The 24,995-nt window shown below is 37.2% G+C and overlaps 1 protein-coding gene across 2 annotated transcripts; it reads left to right on the top strand.

The window, feature by feature from the left end:
* The first annotated feature begins 2,773 nt into the window (after window positions 1-2,773).
* LOC136837500 (major facilitator superfamily domain-containing protein 12-like) lies at window positions 2,774-24,158 on the top strand. Of its 2 annotated transcripts, none has more exons than XM_067102306.1 (13): window positions 2,774-3,354; window positions 10,553-10,747; window positions 11,162-11,300; window positions 12,953-13,068; window positions 13,395-13,486; window positions 14,603-14,723; window positions 15,539-15,796; window positions 16,583-16,675; window positions 16,955-17,047; window positions 17,533-17,703; window positions 18,103-18,191; window positions 18,420-18,562; window positions 19,543-24,158. In XM_067102306.1, the coding sequence occupies exons 2-13, from the start codon at window positions 10,634-10,636 to the stop codon at window positions 19,650-19,652; spliced, it is 1,539 nt and encodes a 512-aa protein (XP_066958407.1). In that variant the 5' UTR covers window positions 2,774-3,354; window positions 10,553-10,633; the 3' UTR covers window positions 19,653-24,158. The 2 variants fall into 2 exon arrangements, with proteins under 2 accessions (XP_066958407.1, XP_066958406.1); XM_067102305.1 differs by lacking the exon at window positions 2,774-3,354 and adding an exon at window positions 8,460-9,231.
* Window positions 24,159-24,995: the final 837 nt, after the last annotated feature.

Below are 24,995 nucleotides of genomic sequence, written 5' to 3'. Positions count from 1 at the left end.
CATGAAGTTTTCCTGCATCCAAATTCCGTATCTTTTCTTGGTCCAATGTACACTCGGCAAGAAAAGTGAGGATATAGTTTTCCTTAGATTTCGTTCATCGAATTTTTTTTTTTTTCTTACAGAAAACACATAATCTCGGTAAATTTACTCTAGAATATGAAAATACAATGCAAATTATATCATATATATTAAATCTGCAAAACAAAAACGTTCAGATACTTAAAACCACCATGGATGTCCAAAGTAATCAGAATTTCTCAGATGACTTCGTTCATAGAGATCTAAAAGATAGTGTATGGATATCTCGGTGTAGTACTGTTTATCAGAACGGCAATATTTACTCCTTTTCCGTTATGAACAGGCTTATTATTCCATCATCATACGAGGTAATGATAATTTATTTAATTTTTACACATTTATATTTACATTTCACAGTGTTAAAGGTCAGCTGGAATTAATGGCAGTAAATGATGTGACACTAGGGTAGGTTGACCAAATCTATTTAATCCGCAAGAGCGTTCTCTTTGATGTGCGGAGTAGCGGGAAAACACAAGTAACTGGATGTTTCTTGACGTTGCCATAGTTTCTCTCTCTCTCTCTCTCTCTCTCTCTCTCTCTCTCTCTCTCTCTCTCTCTCTCTCTCTCCATTGCTGAAACATACTATACAAATATAGTATCGCTCTCTCTCTAAAAGAAAAAAATAATAAAATGAGTAGCTCTACATATAGGCCTAGGCACACAACAGCTCTCTCTCTCTCTCTCTCTCTCTCTCTCTCTCTCTCTCTCCATTGCTAAAACATACTATACAAGTATAGTATCGCTCAATCTCTAAATGAAAAAAAAATAATAAAATGAGTAGCTCTACATATAGGCCTAGGCTTACACAACAGCAACTCTCTCTCTCTCTCTCTCTCTCTCTCTCTCTCTCTCTCTCTCTCTCTCTCTCTCTCTCATCATAACATTGCATTCGTTCCTTTATTGTTCCCCATGTTTTTCGTTGGACATTACTCAAATTTAACTCTTGATTTCATTATGGAAGATCGCGTTTCTGATTACGCAAGCATTCCGTTCATTGTGGTGTCATAAATTCATTTGTGTAAAGTTAGTTGGTAGGTTATGTCGAAAAATGTTTATTTTGCTCAGAACTGTCGCTGCAAATTACAACTTGAACTAATACTGTAAAGCTTACTACTGCATTTAAGTATCAATGATTTCAGAACCGTAGAATATGATTGAAAGTTATAGGAGGTCAAGCAAAAAGCAAACACATTAAGACTGAAGCTCCTCCCCCTTCTAAAGTTGCCATATGTCGCATTAATTAGCAATATATGTCCGAAGATTAAAAAAACTGTATCCTCACTTTCCTTGCCGAGTGTACCTCAGAAGCAGATAACAGGTAGGACTACAAATATATTTTTTAGTATTTTGCTGCGGACTGCATTGGCTTCTGCTGTCAACGAGAAATAAAAAAAATACCTGTAACAATGCACAGTTATAAGTTTACAGATAAGTACCCTAGGTGTGATTTCCAGTACTGTATTCTGTGTTAATTAATGGAAACAGTGATCTGCGTTATTTTGGCACTAATTGATTTATATTTCCGACTGTTATTGAACGGTGCACTTGGAAATCTACATACTTGGTGATTGGCCCATTTGTTGGAGAGTGGGCCTACGAAGGAGGGTATATGCCAGCGTTTCCCTAATTTTTGTTTGGCTGCGACCTTCAAACCAGAAATATAATTTCAGTGTTTCTTCATCCAGGTTAATCCTATAAACTGTACTGAAATTAACTTTAATAAAATAATAAGCAAACGGTGGGATTTCTCATGCATGTTTATTAAAATGAAGAAAGCAAAGGAAAACAGATTTTTGACTAGCAACTATGAAGCTGCTATTATTATTAAGATCATTATTATCATTACAGTAATAAAGCAAAGTCGCCTAGGTGATATTAACACACTTAGCAAACTTCCACAAGATAAAATGACCACATATGAAGACGGAGAAGAGTGGATACAAAGAGAGAGAGAGAGAGAGAGAGAGAGAGAGAGAGAGAGAGAGAGAGAGAGAGAGAGAGGCTCTATTGGGAGCAGATGGAAATAGCAAAAATAGATAAGTGAGCAAGCAGCTAAACAACGTGTACACGAATAAAAAGAAGTAGAGAAAATGAGAATACGGCAGGAAAACGAAGGTCAAGTGAATTACGAAGATCTAATCCTACTGTACAGCACATCCCCCTCAGTACTACCCCAACAATGACCTAAATGAGGCATTTAAAATCCAGGACTCGTTTTGTAAGACGAGTCATATGTTGTTTAGACCTTCATATTCGTCAGCAGTTTACGAAAACTCCAGTTTTCTCTCGTGTGTTTCGATTTAGAGAGCGAAGATTTCCTCAAAAGGTAGCAGCAGCAGCAGCCAGACTTACGTAACTGCGTCAAACCTGTTTTTGTTTTGATGCTGAGAACGGGTTAAGATCACTTCAGGCAGGCAATCTTCCTCCGTTTTCATTCCAGATCAACTCACCTAGTTTTGTAAATGTGCTAATGATAGTTAGCATTCAAGAGAGAGAGAGAGAGAGAGAGAGAGAGAGAGAGAGAGAGAGAGAGATAATATCAAGTACAGGTACACTTATCAGCTTTAGGGTTACGTCGGTGAAGGTAGGTAGTTGGGTAGGTATGTCCTTTATGGCGGGGGGGGGGGGGGGCTGCACTAAGACGGAGGCGCTAGGTACGAACAACGAAAGAGACGTTTAGTCTCCCCAGCTACAACATAGGATACGGTATCCTACGCCTTCTTAGAAGGAAGTGACCTCCCTTACCTTCTGAAGGATTACGTAATAGGAGGACTTTGTTTTCGTAGATTCTCTGCTTCTTAGACACAAAGCTAAACGATTCTTTTAAATTGTCATATTGTCAGTATATGTAACAGCCAATGCAAGGTGTAATTAACGACCATATACATAAAACAGTGAACTTTTGAATTTCTTAGAAAAGAAGGCAGTAAAGCGTAAATGAAAAAAAATGTTGAAAAAATTATAAGAACAGTCGAGTGAATTTATTTTATTGACATTTATAGGAATGTGACAATCAGCAAAATGTTGCAGACTGCGCAGTATTATTCTAAAGTTAATTGTTGTTGTCTTGGTTCATAGGGTCGCGAACAAAGGTCCACATCAGTCCTCTCATTCCATTAATACTTTACCCCGCCCTGGGGCAACGGCCTATTCTGGCATAAGACCAGCCAAGATATATAGGCTATATTCTGGGTAAAGCGTAGAGCAAATAATCGCCCTAATTTCGACAAAGGAAATCTCCAGTTTGTGAATGGAACCCAGCAACAGAGACGAAAGGTAAGGGGGTCGTAGACATAGGCTAATTTTATGATTTTGAATGGAATAAATAAAAGCTGGAAAAGGGGGGAAAACGATCAGCCATATACCTTTAGAACATGAGAAAAATACCCGTTGTGGTTAGCCTGGTTTTGGTGACAAAGGTCGCGTGTTTTGTTTTATAGTCGTGATTATTCTTTTTTTTGTGCCAAATTTCGATCGTCAACGTCATATTCCTCTTCCTTATTTTATTATTATTCTTAATATAATTTCCACAGTTACTTTATTTTATTACCAATCGTCAACGTCAGCTTTCTCTTCCTTATTTTATTGTTATTCTTAATATAATTTTCACCGTTACTATATTTTATTGCCATTAAACTGTGTACTTAAGATACATTAGTTATTGCTTTCATCGCATGCAGTACCGTCATTCGAGAACACTGCTGTTATAACTGCCCAACATTTGTGTGTGTGTGTTTGTGTGTGTGGCTGTAAGAAGCAGAATCTCTCCTTATATAATTGGTTCTCTGAGAGTCATGAGTAAATAAGTCAGTGCAATTACCCAGTTCCGCATTTCGCAACCAATGCATCCCAGTTTATTACAGGTGATATCATTGCAACTGCATCAGGAAATTCTGGAGATATGTAATCACACCTGTTAAGTTCCCTTCATTTCTTGAATACTATGACAAAAATCTTCATTTGACGATTTCATCTGTTTCAGCTTGATTCTTTAAGCCAACTACCGTATCATTATGGGGTATTAATACCTTCCCTGGTATTGAAGCTAGAGTCGTAAAATTATGTAATTTCCTCAATACAGTCTTCTGACTTCTGATTAAGTCCATGGGTCATCCCACAATGGATATCTAGAGGAAAAAAATCAATTCAATTGAAGAAAATTTGCGATAAGAATAATTTATAATTTCTGATGACGTCACGATGTTCCACGGATCTTCAGCTCCGTGACTAATTGGGAAAGTTGAGCTTTAGTTTTAACTATTAGTGCACAAAAAGAATTACTTTGATCTTTGCAGTCTGGAGTTAAATAACTCAGTTGTCTAAAAATCAATAGATATGTTTTATTCAAAAGTGTTTTCTACGTAAAACTCTGGACTTCGGTATGATCTTGAGATAAAATTAGCCATCGAAGTTCAGGCCATTTTATATGACATTTCAGCCCTTCGATAATTACACAGCCCAAGAGTTTCCGCTCGAACAGATATTCCTTTGAATGAGAGCGACGGAATGAAAACTGTCGCAGACTTTCACTAAACAAGTTCTCGTCGGCAGGTAAATGATAATTATGAGATGTGTGCTTTCGTTAAATAGTTAAAGAAATATTGCATATTTTCAAGGAAGTATGTATATATATATATATATATATATATATATATATATATATATATACATACATATACTGTATATATATATATACATACATACACACACACACACACACACATATATATATATATATATATATATATATATATATATATATTGCTATAACTATAAAAAGTTATATCTTTTATAGCACCAACTTTTGGTACTTGTGTAAAATTCATACTTTGATCTTATTTCAAACCTTGGTCGGAGTTTCTCTTGAATGTAAAATAGACATGTCCGAAGTATAAAACTTTTGAGCAAGATTTTCTAGTTTTAGATATTTTGAAGTACAACAGTATATTCATTCGACCAGTCTGTTTCTTGAGAGAGAGAGAGAGAGAGAGAGAGAGAGAGAGAGAGAGAGAGAGAGAGCAGATGTGTAAGGATTTTGTTTAAAGGAAAAGCTAGGAATTAAACGTTTTCTTCTCTCTCTCTCTCTCTCTCTCTCTCTCTCTCTCTCTCTCTCTCTCTCTCTCTCTCTTTGTTCCTGGGGAAACAACAGGGTAGTAAATATTAAGGAGATGAAGACAGAACCTTAAAGCTTGCTGTTCGATGGTCTTCGAGCAGACCGTGAAATGAATTTTTTTACTTTTCGGGAGGTACAGTTGTATCATCGGCTTATTAGTGACTTCGTTGTATCTCCGAACTCCCTTTAATCTTCTGTTCTGGTTTTCGAAGCCATTCTGAAGCTCTGTTGGCATATCTAGGCTCAAATATTAAAACTGGTGATACCGAGGGACTGGGTGTAGAAATCATCATCGCAGACTTTCTGTCCCTCCATTTCCATATCTTTGGATACCAGGAGTGGCTTCGTTTTCCTGTCACTATTTGATTTTGTAGGAGAGATGATAGATGTTTTGAGTGGGCTCATCTACAAAGTAAGAGAATTAATAATAAGTTTTGTAAATGGTACCTAGATCGCCATTTGAGGGAGGACAGGATTACAAGAACCTTCAAATATAGAACAAACCTGGTGGTCCACTCTTCTGGCTGACTTTACAATTTGGGCTGCTTGCGTTAACCCGGTTTGTGCACTGGGTCTTTGCCGGAAAGCAGGGGGCGATCCGGAAAATCTCTCGTTAAAATTCAGAAGACCACAGGTACTCCACTTCTGGATACACATATCACAGGAATGTATCATGCTTTTTAAGATCTGGCTACCGAGTCCCTACTTTGCATAGAGAAGTGATTTAAACGAACGTGCACAAGCCGAGAGCGGCAGAAAGGTGCCCACTCGACGACCGCTCAAACCAGGATTAGTTGACTAGTGTTTGCCACCTCCATTCAGTGTACGCAGGCATGGGCAAGGACCCTACCCTCACAACAAGCGTCGCGGTTAGGGCGTGGGTAGCAGGGTGGTGGCGGAACGAGGGGAAGATAGTTGGGTATGGCGTGAGAGATCTCGTTCCCATAAATTTCATACTGTTCCTTTTCATAATGTTAAAACGGAATGGCCCAATTTCGAATCACGAACAGAGACCGTTTTGTCCATCATGAAACAGTGATTCATGATGGACAAAACGGTCTCTGTTCGTGATTCAATGAAGAGGTGCCAGGCCTTGAAGTCACTTGATTTAAGTGGTCCTTTTTAAGGTCTTAAAGTCACTTAATTTAAGTAGTCCTTTTTGAGGTCCTAAAGTCACTTGAATCAAGCAACTCTCTTCAAGCAGTAGCGCAGATCCTAAAACTCATGGATTAACAGACATATATTAAAAAAAAGGTGATGAATGAATGAAAGAGCACAGAATATTTCGCTGGATTGCCGAGAAATTCACCTAGACATGCGGATCTTTTCATTTGAATTTTCAGATTCCAAACAAAGTGGTAAACATCTAGACTTTGTTTTCATACCAGGCTGACATTCATTTCAGTTAAAGATTTACCAATCCGATTATCTCGATTACTTAGGGAGAATCTACATCTTTTCGATAGAAAGATAAAGAACATGCATAGCCTTTGGTAGGAAAGGAAGAATGGACATTCAGTTAAACTTGACGCTTTGACTTCATCATGCCAGATCTTAAATTCCCAATGGCAGAAAGTCTTGACGTACTGGTGCAGTGTCGCGCAAGGAGAGAGACATTCACCCATTCCTTGTTACTCTGACATCTTCGGAGAGAGCTCTTCCGACCTATGATAAGGAAAGGCTTACTGGGGGAATAATGCGGCCTGTGTTGCCTGTGGGCCGCTTTTCCAGGTTCTCACTTCCAGCATCATATCGGGTTACGCTAACCGAGCCGTTTCGTCACAGGTACGGCGTCACGTTACGCTCCTCCTGTGTACCCGACGATGATATTTACCTGTGAGGCTCGACAGCCTTCTTCTCCTGGTCCTGGTCGTCGTGGCTTCTGTAGTTTGTGTTCGGCCCTTTCAAAAGAAAGTTCTGCATGAACGATGAAATACGGCATATCAATTTCGACAACACCAGGTTCAAACTTAGAATTGTCGATGATGAACAGGAGAACGAAAATTAAGATGGAATCGGATTGAAGAACTTCAGATGAGCCAGAAATTTTACCAGCGAATGTTACCTAATTGTGGTTTTTCGCTGTATTACTCGACTTGGTCTTTTATATTTTGGTTAACTGATATTTTTAACAACGCCAAATCTACAAATATCGCCTCAAATGTTCGAACAAGAATACGAGTTTTAAATAACATTTGTATATATATATATATATATATATATATATATATATATATATATATATATATATATATATATATGTATATATATATACATATATGTGTGTGTGTGTATATAACTGAATTACGAAAATATGGAATGTGATGAATATATAAATAAAGACAAAATCCATAAAGGAAAGAGAAACAGCGGAGTGCTGTGAGGCCTTTCGACTTATCGTCCTTTACTTAGCAGTCTGCTAAGTAAAGGACGATAAATCGAAAGGCCTCGCAGCGCTCCATTGTTTCTCTTTCCTTCGTGATTTTGTCTTTATATATATATATATATATATATATATATATATATATATATATATATATATATATATATATATATATACATACATACCCACACATATATAATATATATATATATATATATATATATATATATATATATATATATATATATATATACATATACATATATACATACATACATATACACATATATATATATATATATATATATATATATATATATATATATATATATATATATATATATATATATATATATATAATGTATTACTTTTTTTACCCAACGTTTAAATGCTTCGGACAATTACATGAATGGATCATCAGCAGCGTATCTAAACCCCTTACGCAAACTGCGTCTTTCACCCTATCGTGCATGCCTTCTCATGTTTCCTGAATATGAAAGTCCTTTCTTTCCAACACTTTCTGATCCAGCCTTTTCTAACTTCTAATCTTCTCTTCATTCTGGTGTAGCGTTTGTTCACAAAAGATAAGAAAAAATATTAGAATGTTCCCTTTACTGTGTCATTAATACCGTATAATTCATTGCGGTTCACAAATTAGTGGTTTTACTATTATGCAGATTCTTTACGGAGAGAGAGAGAGAGAGAGAGAGAGAGAGAGAGAGAGAGAGAGAGAGAGAGAGAGAGAGAGAGATAAAAACCGAGTAAAATAACCACAACAGCAAGAAGGTCTTAAAAGTATGACGTACATTAACTCATGTACGATTTTATGGAAGCTGTCAGCAGAGTCCCGTAAGGCGATGTATAGACTTGAGTCTGAAGCTTTTCGCCGATCGGTGCCGTAAGTTCCAGGGGCAGCGGGCGGGCTGCGCTTACTAGGTTTCTTCACGCGAACAGAAATGTATGACAAATCGATAACGATTTCGGCATGGTTCTTTCAGTTGTCAAAACTGACTATTCATAATATGCGACTGACGACTGAGCACCTGATCGTCCGGGTGATGCTGGAAGCTGAATTATAATCTAGCTAGGAGAAAGAGTAAGAGAGGAGAGAGAGAGAGTATGAGAAGATATGGCGGCGATGTTCAAGAAATGTAATACGATAGCTAACCGCGGACACCAGACCTCACAGTCATGTGGTATCGTCCTCCACGGCGACTAGACGCCGGAGTTCTTCTCCAAGATTCATTTTACCCTGATCATTTCCGTAGTTCTCTCTCGTGATTGTTTTCATTTTTAAATCCAGCGAATTCGTCGACGTAATTCGTCCTACGCGAAGGTGCTAATCGTGTGAATCTATATTTTGTGTGCTCCGATACTGTATTAGTTTATGCTTCCAAGAAGTCCAGTCTTTTTCTCGTGATTTTACCCACGCGCCATACATCTTCGGAGTGAAAAGCCACGCAATGCTTCATCAGAATATTCGCATAGTGCTTTTTATGCAACTGCTCAGATCAGAGTAAGATGGTCAGCTAAAAATGTAAGGTTTTGCTGTTTCATTCCATCTCGAAAAATTGAAACAAGTTTCGGTGCATTAGTGGGTACCCGGCGACATTATTATCAAGGAAATACATCTTCTTCTCGGGCACAACGGAATCAGGTATGAGGTTTCTTGGGCACTTTTACAGTTGCTGGTAAGTCACTGAAAGGTACTGTATCGCTGTTTTGCATCACTGGCGAAAATAATATGTAATGATGTAACTTATTAAGTTATTGTGTCGGTGTTTTGCATCACGGCCGAAAATAATATGTAATGAGTAACATATACTCTCTTTGTGTTTTCTATGATTATGTAAGCATAAAATGTGTATAGAGTGTATATGCTTTATTTGTGAGTGTATTTGTCTTAGATACACACACGTGAGCGAGTGTAGCCTATGTATAATTATATATATATATATATATATATATATATATATATATATATATATATATATATATATATATATATATATATATATATATATATATATATATATATATATACATCTTATGTATGATATATTCTTGTATGTGTATGTATATATATATATATATATATATATATATATATATATATATATATATATATATATACATATATATATATACACATCTGTGAAAGGGTACCATCAGCTAGGATCAACCAAGGGCAAGGGCTACAGCCTCATCACTAAATACTTGCTTTGAACAGTAAGACAGTGTGAGTGTGCAAACTTTGGGTTCTCAGCAATTCTTTTGGGATGGATCCAAAAGACAGTCCCCATCTTTCACTTAGTTACAGCCCACCACAATCGACTAACTGCCAAATACTTTTTTTATTTTTCTGTTTTATTTCACAATTTTTCTTGTTTTTAATCTTTAGTATTTGGAATGCACTCGCATATACATTGAAGTGTAGTTCCGTTTCATATTCAGTACAGCCCTGATGATAGCCGTGAGTCAATGGCTTAAAACAGCTGTTGGCATGAGAATGAACAAATGGTGCAGACTAACTTTTTATCATCTTGAATGTAACTGTAAAATTCTCTCCATACATATTAGGAAAGATAAATGTACATTTCAAGTATTATCTTATGAGTCTCTTCTTTCTCAGCGTCTTTTCCCACCTCTATGTGACAATTGTTTGTCTCTCAGATCTTCTTTAACTACATCCATCCACCTTCACTTTGGTCTTCCTCTCGCTCTCTCTCCTACCATCTGCATCACTCTCCTCCCTACATACGGTATGTCTCATCCCTTCTCATCACATGGCCATACCACTGCAGTCTTCTTTTCTTATGAGTGACTTCCAAAAAAAAATGTAGTCCATTGCAATTCATACCAACATTTATACTTGATTTGATAAAGTAACGATCTCTGGTTTAAATCTCTCTTTTGATAAACTGAAGCCTCAGCATTTTTTTGTGGAAACCTACCTCATTCCAATGCATTATTTCCAGGTCTGTGGCTTTAGCAGGGGAGAAGACGTAAGATACACGAATTGGGCATCGAAGCGGAGCGGTGGGTGAGTGACCTCCAAGATGGCGCTCGATAAAAAGGTCAAGTATGGGTACAGTGTGGGTCATATTTTCAATGACCTATGCGCGTCCATGTGGTTCACGTACCTTCTGGTGTACCTGCAGTATGTGCTACAGGTGAGGTCATACGCGCATATACATGCATACATACATACACACACATCCTTTAACAGTTCCGCATGATCATTCGTGCATAGAGGAAGTCTTTTCATTTGCTTATTCACAGTAATTTCCAAAAATGTTTTAAAATGTTTCCTTCAACAATTCCTCCTGGTCATCCTTACGTAGAGGAAGTCTTCTTGACTGTTTTTGTAAATCATTTATCTATTTATTTATTTATTCACTCATTTATTGTAATTCCCAAAAATGTTTTTAAATGTTTCCGTCAACAATTCCTCTCGTCTCTCTTTACGTACAGGAAGTCTTTTTTATGCTTTAGCAATACATTTATTTGTTTATCTATTTATTTATTTATTTATTTCATTATTTTATTTATTTATCTATTTATCTATCTATTTATTTATTTGTTAGCTCGATCGTGGCTTGAGTGGCTTTTTGCTGTTTCTGGGACAAGTTGCAGATGCAGTGTCGACGCCGTTGATTGCAATGCAAAGTGACAGAGGTTGCGCATTCGGATCGTATGGAAGAAAAAAATCGTGGCATGTAATTGGTACGTAAGCCACAGGCCACTCAATTCTCTTTCTCTCTCTAATTGATACGTAACCCCCAGGCCTTCCCCGCCTCTCTCCCTCTTACGAAACAACTCTAGAGCCTGAACCTTTTAGAGAGGATTTATTACTGTAATATGTAATATTGCCATATATCCTGACTATAAAGCTGCTATATGGAAAAAGGAAAACAAGATCAAGCATGACCTTAGAAGAATATGATCCTCTGTAGTTTTCTTTAAAATTCAACGACTTATTGGCCCTAACCATCGCTTCGTACGATCATCCAACATTTGACAACAATCGTTCTCCATTTGCGGTCGTTATTTGTTTCTAACAGAGCGATTTATATGTGATAAGTTGCCGACATGTTTATGACATGCTTTACTGGTGGGGTACTCCCATACTTAACCAGACGCCACAGATAATCATAGTCCTTGTCCCCTTTAATTTATATTTCTCCCGCAGGCACCATTTACTTATTTCCAACCTGTTTGTGATATGTATGCGATAAGTTGCCGACATATTTATGACATGCTTCACTATATTATATTTCTCCTTCAGGAACCATTTACTTGTTTCCAACCTGTTCGTGATGCGTATGCGATAAGTTGCCGACATATGTATGACATGCTTCACTATATTATATTTCTCCTTCAGGAACCATTTACTTGTTTCCAACCTGTTCGTGATGCGTATGCGATAAGTTGCCAACAAATTTATGACATGCTTCACTATAATATATTTCTTCTGCAGGTACCATTTACTTGTTTCCACCCTGTTTGTGATATGTATGCGATAAGTTGCCGACATATTTATGACATGCTATACAAATTATATTTCTCCTGTAGGGAACATTTACTTGTTTCCAACCTGTTCATGATATGTATGTGATAAGTTACCAATATAGTTACGACATGTTTCACTATATCATATTTCTCCTGCAGGCACCATTTACTTGTTTCCAACCTGTTCATGATATGTATTCAATAAGCTGCCGACATTACTATATCATGTTTCTCCTGCAGGCACAATTTACTTGTTTCCAACTTGTTTGTGATATGTATTTGATAAGTTGCCGATATATTTACGACATGCTTCACTATATTATATTTCCCCTGCAGGCACCATTTGCTTGTTTCCAACCTGTTCGTGATATGTATGTGATAAGTTGCCACCACGTTTATGACATGCTTTACTGTGGGGTAGTCTCACCCTTAACCAAACACCGCAGATACTCATTGTCCTTATCCCATTTAACTTATATTTCTCCTGCAGGCATCGTTTACTTGTTTCCAACCTGTTCGTGATATGTATGCGATAAGTTGCCGACACAGTTATGATATGCTTTACTATTATTATATTTCTCCTGCAGGAACCATTTACTTGTTTCCAACCTGTTTGTGATGCGTATGCGATAAGTTGCTGGCATAGTTATGACATGCTTGTATTTCTCCTGCAAGCAACATTTACTTGTTTCCAACCTGTTTATGATATGTATGCAATAAGTTGCCGACATATTTACGACATGCTTTACTATATTATATTTTTCCTGCAGGCACCATTTACTTGTTTCCAACCTGTTCTTGATATGTATGCAATAAGTTGCCGACACAGTTATGACATGCTTTACTATATTATATTTCTCCTGCAGGCACCATTTGCGTCGTCCTGTCCTTCCCTTTCATCTTCATCGTCTGCTGGGTGTGTTTCGGTTCCTTGGGTCAAGGATACGTCCTTATGATAGGCGTCATGATCTGCCTTTTCCAGGTAAGTGGGGGATCGCATCCTGCAACGCTCGCTCTGGCCTTTATTGTACCTGTTGCTAAAAATCGCATATTCGTAATTGCTATTATTATTATTATTCTGGAAGGTCACTCTGATGCACATGACCCCTACTCAGTCTTGACTATTTTTTCCTCTTGGTATTTCACCACATGATCTGCAAATACTTCAGTAGTTAACCCAGGCTGAAAATTCTTGTGGTCCACCTGGAATCCCCGGGTTAGAAGTAATATAACGAGTAACTTTTTCCTTTATCCTCGGTCTTTGAATGTCAGAACTATAATCCATCTCCTAATATGTTTTCCATACAGTTCGGATGGGCAGCAGTCCAGGTCTCCCACCTGGCTCTAATTCCTGACCTGACAGACGTGGAGGCGGAGAGAGACGAACTGAATATTCTAAGGCAAGTTCCTTTGATCCTTAAAGACTGCGCTAATCTGCGCTGATTAACCCTTAATTATGAAATAGGTTTTTAGCTTTCTGTAAAAGAAAACTGTTGTGCCGGCTTCGTCTGTCCGTCAGCACTTTTTTCTGTCCGCCCTCAGATCTTAAAAACTACTGAGGCTAGAGGGCTGCAAATTGGTATGTTGATCATCCACCCTTCAGTCATCAAACATACCAAATTGCAGACCTCTAGCCTCAGTAGTTTTTATTTTATTTAAGGTTAAGTTAGCCATGATCGTGCTTCTGGCAACGATATAGGATAGGCCACCACCGGAACATGTTTAATTTTCATGGGCCGCGGCTCATACAGCTTTATACCGAGACCACCGAAAGTTAGATCTATTTTCGGTGGCCTTGATTATACGCTGTAGAGAAAAATCGACTGCGTCGAAGAAACTTCGGTATATTTCTTACTTGTTTTTACTTAATTCCTGAGCTGCTGAATTGTCGTTTTGTTTTCGTGGAATCCGTTGATTTCTGTTTCTAAATCATGCCAGTAGAAAAGCCTTAAGTCACTGACTGTTGAATATAGCGTTAGAGGTTCATCTTTAGTTATAGTCGTCATATAGAACAGTGGCTCGTCCCAAATTGTTTTTCTGGGCTACTCCTCCCCACTCCGCCCTTGGGCCGCATTCCTGGCACCCCATCCCATATATACATACGAACGCAGGCACGTCTCTAACTGTCTACTGCAAATTCAACGAGACTAAAAACTGGAAGTATTGTACAGGACTTTCCTCAGGAGGCCACTGATATATAAATATACAGTATATATATATATATATATATATATATATATATATATATATATATATATATATATATATATATATATATATATATATATATATAACATACAGTACATACATATGAAATTTTCTCAATATTTTATTATTTGTATGGTAGATTTTAATTTTTTTCCAATTTTTATATTTCTCATTTACCTTATTATTACCTAAATCTTCAATATTATTATTCTGTCATTATTTTTCATGGGTTGGGGCACGTGCCCCGGTGCCCCCACCCTACTGGATCCGCTAGTGACCTTGACGTCTTTGCCCCCTTCCTCCACCAGGTACGTCTTCGACGTCTGCAGTGACATGCTGGTGTATCTAGTAGCCTGGATGGCCTTCAGCAAAAGTCGAACCGTCGAGGAAAAAACCGCCATCGGTCCTGAGGATGCTGGAAAGTTCCAGGTAGGGCCAGATGTTACTTCATCGGTCACTGAAAAATGAGATTCTTCTTTGACGTATAATAACATTTGGTGTGATTTGAGGGAGCGCTAAAAACATGTAAAATCAACTCCCTCTTTATGTTCTCTGGCTTCAGATTTTTGGCTTACTGATTTATGATATATGCTTATCACTTGTTTTGTCCATTTTAATGTTTATTTTTCCTTTTCTATTAAATAGCTAATGCGCTTGAAGGTGAAAAAAAAAGGTTACTATTCAAGATTTATAGGGGTGTATGCAGTTCAGTGTGTCAAAAACGAAAATGCTCCTTGGCAACCAAAAGATAAAAACACAGAGTGGATATTTTTGTAAACATTATGAAAGTTAAACTTCATTGTAATTTTTAATGCACTCGGACTCATATGTATACGTTCAACATTCACACTACTCAGAATATGCACAGAATTGCGATAAAGATACAAACAAGTAACTCAATGATTAGAAAATGGTTTAATCAAAGAGGTTTCACCTTAAAAAATCAGTCCCTATCAGTCCATCTTTCGACCCCACTGACCTACTACTGTAGATGTAACCATCTTTCCAAAATAGAGTTCCTTGCCCCCGACTCTTATGATATTGATTTTAGGGCTGACTTTTTAGATAGAAACTGCTTTTCACTCTTTTTAATGTTCGTTCTTCAATGCATGCATATGTTTTATTTGAAAGACAATACACAGTAGACTTTATCTGAACAGAATTCGGCCTACGTTGCTTTTGAGAGATACAAAGCCGATGAGAGTGACTGAACACAAATGTCTAACAATTCTTTACATTTCTAGACGATCACGATCTCGGTGATGATCGTCGGATCGGTCTTCAGCGTGATTTTCCACGTCTTCACGCCCGAAAGGAGCGGGAGATGGACCGCAGAAGAAGAAAGGGAAGTCCTGAGCACGGAGACCGTGGACGAAGTCAGGGCCTCAACAGCGGCTGGAGCAGAGGAAGAAGAAGCCACCGCGCGGCCAATCGGACAACTCGGTTTGCCCGATTTCCGCATGCACTGGAGAGACTGGATGAACGAACCCCAGTTTTATAAGGTGGGCTTTCTACTAGTTACTTGTTGGCGGCTTATCCAGGTCCCGCACCACTTCCAAAGCACCAGTAGGACCTCCATTATCAAATTAATAATTTATTCATCAGCTGTATTTGCTCACACTGCATATTCCACATTCACTGTTTGATATTCCATATCATAGCATTGATTAAACAAAAAAGTCTTGAGTTTCTTTTTGAAAGACTTCAAATCCTCAGTCTGCCGCAGCTCAAGAGGTAGCTTGTTATATAATCTAGGAGCTGCGTATTTAGAGGTTCTGGGGCCACAGACTGAGGAAAAACGCGGTTCTACCAACTTGAAACCATCTGTAACTTTATAGTCTCGTATCAGATCGATTTATTGGTCGTATAATCTGTAATAGGTCCCTCCTCGTTTTGTATCCGCGGTTGCATCTTCCTGGGGGAAACGATGCTTTCAGAAAACGGTTGAGCGTTCCATATTATCTGTATCGTTAATTTTGCTGCTCTGTTGAAATGGAATTCATTTGGAAAATGGAAATTTGTTGACATTTTCTGAACGTTCTACTCGGCCTCTCAAATAGCATGACGCGGTATTAGCTGACCTACCCAACGAATTTATGTACCTGGAAGTTAGAAAACTGTGGCAGTCGTAGCCAGAGTTGAAAACAAGGTCATGGGGCCAACAGCTTCATCCCAAAAACTTGCTGATAACCGATACGGAACAAAGTGAAAAAGAGTAAAAATGCACGTGCGTGTCCTTGTGAATTTTACGCCATCTACCTGTTAATTAATTGCGTGTACTATTTCAGGTGATGTTGCTTTATGCCAATGCCCGCTTGGTGGCCAACCTTGCCAACATCTACATGCCCATCTTCCTCCAGGAGTCCGTGCATGCCCGAGAGGTAAGTTCGAACGTCAGAAAGAAAAGAGGAAGACTTCTCCTACGCCATTCCTCATTCACTTCCCATCACTCCATTTGCGCAAGTGTTTGCATGTCAGCTGTAAACACTTGCGCAAATGGAGTGACGGGAGGTGAATGAGGAATGCAAAAATCCAGATATATGTAAATAAGTTGTGGATTATTATAAACTAGATTATAACAGATCACGAGATGAATTCTTGTGAAGACCTAATGTGAGATGATTAATGTTATCTTCTTTTTTTTTTATTTCCTCTTCCAGTCGATGATAGCTCTCATTCCTTTATGTATGAGTCTGTCGGGCGTGGGAGCGTCCTTCCTGCTTAAGGGCATGAGGAAGTTCATTGGCAAGAAGGTAAGTAAACCCCCGGCCCCCCAAAAACAAAAATTAATCAAAACTCATCCCTGACTCATGCGCGAGGCATTTTCCAAATAGAATGACCATAATTTTTGTCGTCAGAAGATTTTATTGGTTTGTATTGTTTTCCTGAACTGAAAATAAGTTTTTAAGCTATAACTTTTGCGTTTATAATATAAGAATGCTTGATTTTCTACAACTTAAGGATACTAAATATGATTGATCCTTAACAACCATTCAAATGAAAAGTATATTATTATATACTTTTAAAAATTGTATATGGTCTCTAATGGGAGGTTTTGTTATAATGTTTTATGAATATGTTGATTAAATCTTCATTAATTAATCTTAGTGACAACCGTTCTACTCAATGTGCCATTCTTTTGACACTCATTAAGTAAATCAGTCAAGCATAATGGCAGGCACAGTGAATTTCCGTTTAGGGCATTTCAATATAATGCTGGTCCATTTTATTTTAACAGGCCTGTGTCGTTGTGGGCATTGTGATAGGCCTAGTAGCTGCCACTGTCTCTGCCCTGCCATGGATGCCCGAGTGGGCACTCTACTGCTTGTCCGTTTTGTGGGGAGTTTCAGGGTCCTTGCTTATAGTGTTGTCTTTGGCTTTCACCAGTGATATCATCGGCGTGAGGACGGTAAGAGAGAGAGAGAGAGAGAGAGAGAGAGAGAGAGAGAGAGAGAGAGAGAGAGAGAGAGAGAGACATTTCACTCTGACTGGGGTAATGAATTATGATACTTATGAATTCATTACCAACATGAAAATGTAGTCGTGGAATTTCTGTTTCTGTTTCTCTGAATCTGGTCATTGTTCCCTACAGTCTGAATAGGCTGTTATTCTTCATTTTTCTTCTTCTACTTAATGTAATTCACATTTTGATAATCCCATGATCACAAAAAAAAAAAGTTACCCCATGATTTCTCTAAAGGCAGCTACACCTTTGAATGAACTTGCTAATAGGAAGCCATTACTGTCTTCTTTTTCTATTTAAGATTTACCTGGAAGCTCCCAGCTCATAATTTCTCAAACTTCTCAGGAAAGTTCATCTTTCGTGTATGGAAGTCTCTGCTTTGGGGACAAGATCGTCAATGGCCTCGCCGTCTTTCTTATTCAGGAACTAACCAGGTACAGAACTGAGAAGTTTATTATTATGTCACGACGCTTAGCTTTAATTTGAAAATCGTATTGATTCTTTATATTACAGACTGCAGTGAGTGCAGAAGACGTGCAAATTTAGTAACCTGAATCTGGTTACAAATGAAATAGGCGTAATAAAAAGCACACCCTATGATCAAACTTGGCAAAATTGTTTGGGAAAGAGTTTTTAACAGTTTTTTTTTTTTGTTAACTTAGGACAGCGTGTCTGGGTCCTGACTGTTCTAACTACTACCGTCACGTGATGAGTCTCGGAATATTCATTCCTCTGATGCTGTGCTTCATTGCCATGTGTCTCATCAGCCGGGAGAGGCTGGGTCATACGCGTAAACTTGCTAAAGGTATTTTGATAAGCCCTGTAAGGGGTTAGTGCCGTCAGTACACCTCACGCGGTGCGCTGTATTCATTACTTACGGTTCACTGCAGCGTCCCTTCGGCCCCTGGCTGCAACCCTTTTATTCCTTTTACTGTACCTCCATTCACATTCTCTTTCTTCCATCTTGCTATCCATCCTCTCCTAACAAATGTTTCATAGAGCAACTGCGGGGTTTCCTCCTGTTACACCTTTCAAACTTTCTACGCTTAATTCCGTTTCAATGCTGAATGACCTCATAGGCCCCAGCGCTTGGCCTTTGGCTTCAATTCTATATTCTATTCTATTCTATTTTGATAAGTATAGTTATTTATTTCTTCCTTGATTTGCATTGTGAAGGTATGAGCAACAAGAGCAATACATTTTGGCAATAGTATTTTGGCAAGTGTTTGAGGTTGGGTTAAATCGAGCTAGGTTAGGTTAGGTTAGGTTGGATTAGTTTAAGTTACGCTAGGAGGAAATTAATGCTTTGGTCATGTCCCTCTTGATATGGTTCTTTTCTAAACAAAGTACAAAAAAGTGATGAATTCATGTTGATCACTTGATTGTAATGTTTTGTAAAGGTCTCAGAGTGTGTAGCAATGGTAGGAATTTTTAAAATTAAACAGTAATGAAATTGCTTTGGAAATATGAGTGTAATACTAATAGTTCCATGTGGGCTTTGAGATATTTATGCAGTTATACAAGCTGCAGGCTTACAATCTCCCGATTTAATTATCATAAAACTTAAGCTAAACGATAGGTACCTACTCTTTTATTTCTTAGAAAATTTCAGTACACTAAAGGTAGGTGCGGTAGTGGCTCCTTCCCCAAGCAATATCGAATAATAGGATATTTTATAGAAATAAAGTTAAGTTTTATACTGAATATTGACAACAATACACATTCCCGACATACGCTTCACATATCGGTTGTCAACTGAGATTATTTATCCTCTTTGTTTTCCAGCCTATAAGGAACGTGAGGAGTCTTCCGGTTCCAACGGTTCATCGGAGTCCAGCGAGATTCTCCTGTCCACCAACACCAACCTGGGTTATGGAACAGTCACCAAAGTTTAGAATCAAGGTTTAACTTGACGTCAAAGTTAGAAAAGAAAGGGAATTAAAGGAAGTATTTAATGGGCATCCGTGAGTCGAACAAAGAACGTATGTTTTACTTAGTATGGCTTTAAAAAATATGACGTTTTGTATGAACTATGAGATTAACTTCAATAATTCAGATGAGCAGCTTTTTGCTGGACATTCTGGGTAAACTAGTCAGATATATGAAAGATTCAATTCGTGGGCTGGTTCTAACATTTCCTCCAAGATCACTAGCTTTTGGGATGGTTCTAACATTTCCTTCAAGATCATTAGGTTTTGCTGAAAATTTTCCTCTTACTTTTTACTTCTTAACTTTTAGCTTTGAGCTCAGTCAGCGGTACTGCAAAATCCTTTCTGTTTTCAAGTTAAATCTGACTTGTTTCTAGACCTACATCTTTACTATAGGTGCCAACATCATCGTAAATATCACTTTGAATAAAATATAAATTTTCAAGTTTTAGAAGCTATGATTTAAATTAGAACTGGAGACTTTTAGCTCAGCAATCCCGATCCGTATTATAGTTTCGTCACCTTCATCTGAAGCATCAATCCTGTTCGAGTCGTCACATTTTTGGAAACCGGAAACAGCTCCAGAATGGTAACATTCGAAAGAGACCACTCCCGCAGTCACGCAGGAAGCTGAAGGTTACCTCAAAGATACTCCTGTATTTTGCCAAAATTGGAGATTTCAAGATACTGAGTTGCTGGAAACTTCGAAAGTTCTCTCTCTCTCTCTCTCTCTCTCTCTCTCTCTCTCTCTCTCTCTCTCTCCGTTACTTCTTTCTATCCAACTTTGGGGCTCAACTTTCGCTGTTATAGTTTCCACACCTTTAATGCCAGTTATTTAGGTTACTGATTAGTGATTACTTCTTTATTTACTATTTAAGCAAACCACATCAAGTGTGCTGTGCTGTTTCATTCCGACGCCAAAGTACATAATTATTTATCGCGTGAAATATTTCATTCCTGTACTCCTGGGAGTTCCTCTGATTTATCGAGTAATTTCATTAACCCTTTTCATCGAATTGCAGCGTCTTTTATTTGCTCAGGACAGTTTATTTGCTTTCCTGTCTTTCTGTGCTTGTAATTATTTTAAGAAAAATGCATATTTTAAATAGACTCTGTTCAAAATAGAATGACGTTATCTGGAGCCTAAGAAAATGGCGACAATAAAGGATAAAAGATACTTTAAAATAATGTCACAAAGTAAATAATAGAATCGAGAGAAGAGGCTTTGCGCGTCATTGTTCCAAATTACTTTCAAAATGCAAAACTAACTGTAAATTTAACAACTGAGAATAACTTCATGATCCCTACAAAAGATTACGTTTGCTCAGTGTTAGATAGGCTTACTTGCGCAGTTAGAATGCGCATGTGAAATTAACGCCAGTGCTTAGAAGCAATTTGAATTTTGTAATAGCTTCAGAGATAACATCTTATTCAACATAACAAGATCTCGTAGCATTGAGGGATACTTTTAATAGACATTACTCGTAGAGAACATCAAGCTATTCTCTTGCTAAGAAACGTTACCATTCTATCTCATATCAACCGGAGGAAATCTTTTCGTGGAAAATTATACGGATAGAAATTCAATATCATTATGTGTCAATGTTACGCTAAGTCGAAACACGGCTCTCAAAATAATCATTAAGACAATTGACATTTCAGCTGGTCCTATGTTGCGTGTGCTTCTCTCTCTGTCTCCCTATTTCTTGTTGTTAGTTTTTAGCTTATAGTTTTAATAACCAAAAGTGTGTCTGACTGCAACAGAGATCCTTTTTGTTTTATTTGTTTTTCATTGTTATTGTTGTTTATTTTCTCAATTGCTAAAATATTTTTTCTATTGTTTAGTAGAGTGCCTGGAAGGTTCTTGTGTATTAAGGAAAAGGTAAATTTTGAAAAAATAGTCTTTTTTTATGATCTTTTTTCATGTTCATTTTCAAAGAAATAAGTTTGCTAGGTTTGACCTTGAAAGATAAATGGTTAACAGTCGCAGATTTTCGGCAGTTTAAATACTTCGTGGCCGCCTACGTAATTGTGGCATTCCTTTCGTACTGTTGAATTATAAGTCCTTGAATATGTTCACAAAGTTTGACCCTTAAAGGTCAAAGGCCAAAGCCATAGATTTTTGGTGACTTGAATGCTTCACAAACGGCTTCCTAACAAGTTGACGAATTATGAGGATAATTTCGTCTTAAACTTAATTACGACGGAATTATCCTCATAATTCGTCAACTTGTTAGGAAGCCGTTTGTGAGGCACTCAAATCACCGAAAACCTATGACTCTGACCTTTGACCTTTAAGGGCCAAACTTTGTGAACATATTCAAGGATTTATAATACATGACTAACCTTTCAGGGTCAAAGGTCGGAGTAATATAGCAAGCTGACATTCTTATATAAAATGTTTCCATATAAACCAAAATAATGGTACAGTTCGATTATTCACTGTTAAATGGTCATGTAGTTTCTGCTGAACGCTACGACAGTGATGGTACAAGTTGGCCTAAGAGACGGTACAAGTGGGTTGAGGTGATGGTACAAGAGGGCCTAAGTGCTACCACAGGTAGGCCTACGATGCAAGTTAGGTAGATTTAAGTCTTTTGTTGGTAGCTATCTTCAGTTCGTTCAAAACATCAAATCGAAACTAAGAACATAACAGTCAAATTCTGTGATTTTTTATATACTATATATGAAAGTCAGATTTTTAATAAAGTTGTAAGATAAGGAAATACATTTTTCTCATCCTAATTAAAGAAATTCAGGTACTATCGTTGTACGAATCTACGTGAAAAAAATTATTCTAAATAATACTCAGAGAATTACCATAAGTAAAACATTAGAGGCGTCATTAAAAAACCTTGTAATAAATTATGCATATTGGATATTTAGGGAAAGATATTATGAATGGATCCTGCGCTGAACAGTAATCATCATCTGTGGTTTCACTGACTATAAAAATAGCCATTAAATGATTTAATTACGTCTGAATATCATTCACTGATCACTTTCATTTGAACAAGAAAACTGATATTCGACATTTTTTATCAAACTAGGAATTTTAAATCCTTGAAAAATACCTTAAATGCACAGGTAACTCAAGCTTAAACAAATGAATTATCATTTGTGTAACTCAAGCTTAAACAAATGAATTATCATTTGTGTAACTCCACCTTAAATAAATGAATTATCATTTGTGTAACTCCGCCTTAAACAAATGAATTATCATTTGTGTAAATCAAGCTTAAACAAATGAATCATCATTTGAAACTCACAACTAGGTTCAATTATACCTGCAGTTACGTTGAAGGAGTGGCCTATCTCCGTTGCTCTTCATTAACGGGAGAAAATAAAGAAAAACAAAAGAAATGCTAGGTATTTTATTTTAGCATTATGAAGAAACTGTAGATTCAATGGAGACACGTTATTTGGATGAGTTAATTGTTGATTATGCAGGGCTGCCAACTTTGACGAGCTTTCACCAAGAGCTTTCATAGCCATCCACCTTTTGAAAAATATGGTGTACCTCATTATAAAAAGAGAAACATGTACAAAAGGGAATTTCATACAAACATATACATTTTTTTTTATTTTGTAAAAAAATGGCTCATTAATTACTGGTTTAGTGAGCTAACAACAGAAGCGTGAAAATAAGTAGTCCACTCGAACAATGCAAAATCGAACAACCAACTAGCATCATAATCTGACTGAACTAGCAACAACAAAGCGGAACAATGGCCCACTAATATTCCGGATCGGTGAACTTAGCAACAACAGTGCAAAACTAAATGGTGAGCTAACACCCTAATTTGTTAAATTAGTGACTTCAGTACAACAACAAATGATCCACTGGCACTCTGATCTCGTAAACGAGCAACAACGGCGCAAAACAAAACAAATGGCCAATTACACTTACTAAATAAGTAAAAAACCCCAATGAATTATATGAGCGATTGTATTTTGCCAATCGCTCATACAAATTATTGTTGCTTTTTACTTATTATATCTAGTCACATTATACTGATGCACCATAGATACACTTACTAAAAGTCTGTTGAATTTGCTAAGACAGTACTAGCAAGCAGCGTGCAGATATATTATATTACAAACTGAAATGAAAACGCTTGACAGCTTATCTGTCAGAAAGGCGGAAAAGCGGGACTTAGTAAGATTCGCCACTAGTCCTAACCTTCCATGGCTTAAGAGCGAGGATGCGACCAATTACAGTTTTCGTGGGTTCATACTGTGGGCGGGATTTACGAAGGATTGCATCATAGGATGAGTGCCTGACGTAGGTTACGTAGCTGATATTATACTGACTAAGGAGAGAGAGAGAGAGAGAGAGAGAGAGAGAGAGAGAGAGTAATAATTCTTCTGGTCATTGCATCAGGTAGTACATGTTTCTCAAATTTCATTATATTCATTTCATTTGCTTTACTTATACATTAGGCCATCCATAATAAACACTAGACTATTTAAGCACTGTTTTTATTCCCACGTGCATTTCTCTATAGGTATTATATCGAATTAATAATATTCTTGGTTATATTGATGTAAAATGCTGCTATGATTTGCTCATCGTTCATCGGGTAACCCTGTAGAAAGAAAAATAATTCTCTTACAACTTTTTACAAGTGTCATTCCCATACAAACATTACTCCTACAACCTTTTACAAGTGTCATTCTCATACAAATATTACTAAGGGACTGGAATGAGTTGGAACTTTTCAGTCATAACGTCATTCCAACTGTTTTTAAAGAGCGAACTTATTCCAACTCCTTGTCCAACATCAAAGAAATGTCTTCATCATCCGAATGATTTTGATAAGCCTTCCTTTGGGCTTTAGTATTTGGTTCAGTGAGGTGGAGACTTCCATCTCGTCACTTAGAATATACTGTATAGTTTTCCTGAATAACTTGCTCATCTAAGAAAATCTTCAAGTTTCCAGTATTTTTTATTATTTTTTTTTTATTTTTACAAGTTTTGGAGTCGTCAATAACGATCGTGCCTCGTAAATACAGTTGTCTCAAAGATCCTTCGTTGAATGTCTTTGGTATCAAAGCTTTTAGAAACTCAGGTTTATAACTCTTTCTTGTAGTATTTTTAATCAGGCCACAGCCTTTTCTGTTCACATTTTTCTAAACGTCCTCATTTTAGGTACGAGGTTCTAATAGCAAAGCATTTGTTCTATTTTCACTCTGTCAAAAGCTGTTATGTATTGTTTCTATTTTTTTACCAAAGAAATTATGTATCAATTTTATTTACAATCTCTACTTTCACTTTCAAGGAAGATTTTTTTTTTTTTTTTTTTTTGT

This window comes from Macrobrachium rosenbergii, chromosome 59 (genome assembly GCF_040412425.1).
Source record: "Macrobrachium rosenbergii isolate ZJJX-2024 chromosome 59, ASM4041242v1, whole genome shotgun sequence".
NCBI lineage: Eukaryota > Metazoa > Arthropoda > Malacostraca > Decapoda > Palaemonidae > Macrobrachium > Macrobrachium rosenbergii.
Note: the sequence above shows the minus strand (reverse complement) of the source record. Positions and strands in the feature narration are given on the sequence as shown.

Bases quoted from the DNA above. Each gene is read 5' to 3' on its own strand.
- LOC136837500 (XM_067102306.1), top strand. From the start codon at position 10,634: ATGGCGCTCGATAAAAAGGTCAAGTATGGGTACAGTGTGGGTCATATT. The intron at 17,704-18,102 runs GTAAGAGAGAGA...CAAACTTCTCAG, and splicing joins ATATCATCGGCGTGAGGACG to GAAAGTTCATCTTTCGTGTA. The intron at 18,563-19,542 runs GTATTTTGATAA...TTTGTTTTCCAG, and splicing joins TACGCGTAAACTTGCTAAAG to CCTATAAGGAACGTGAGGAG.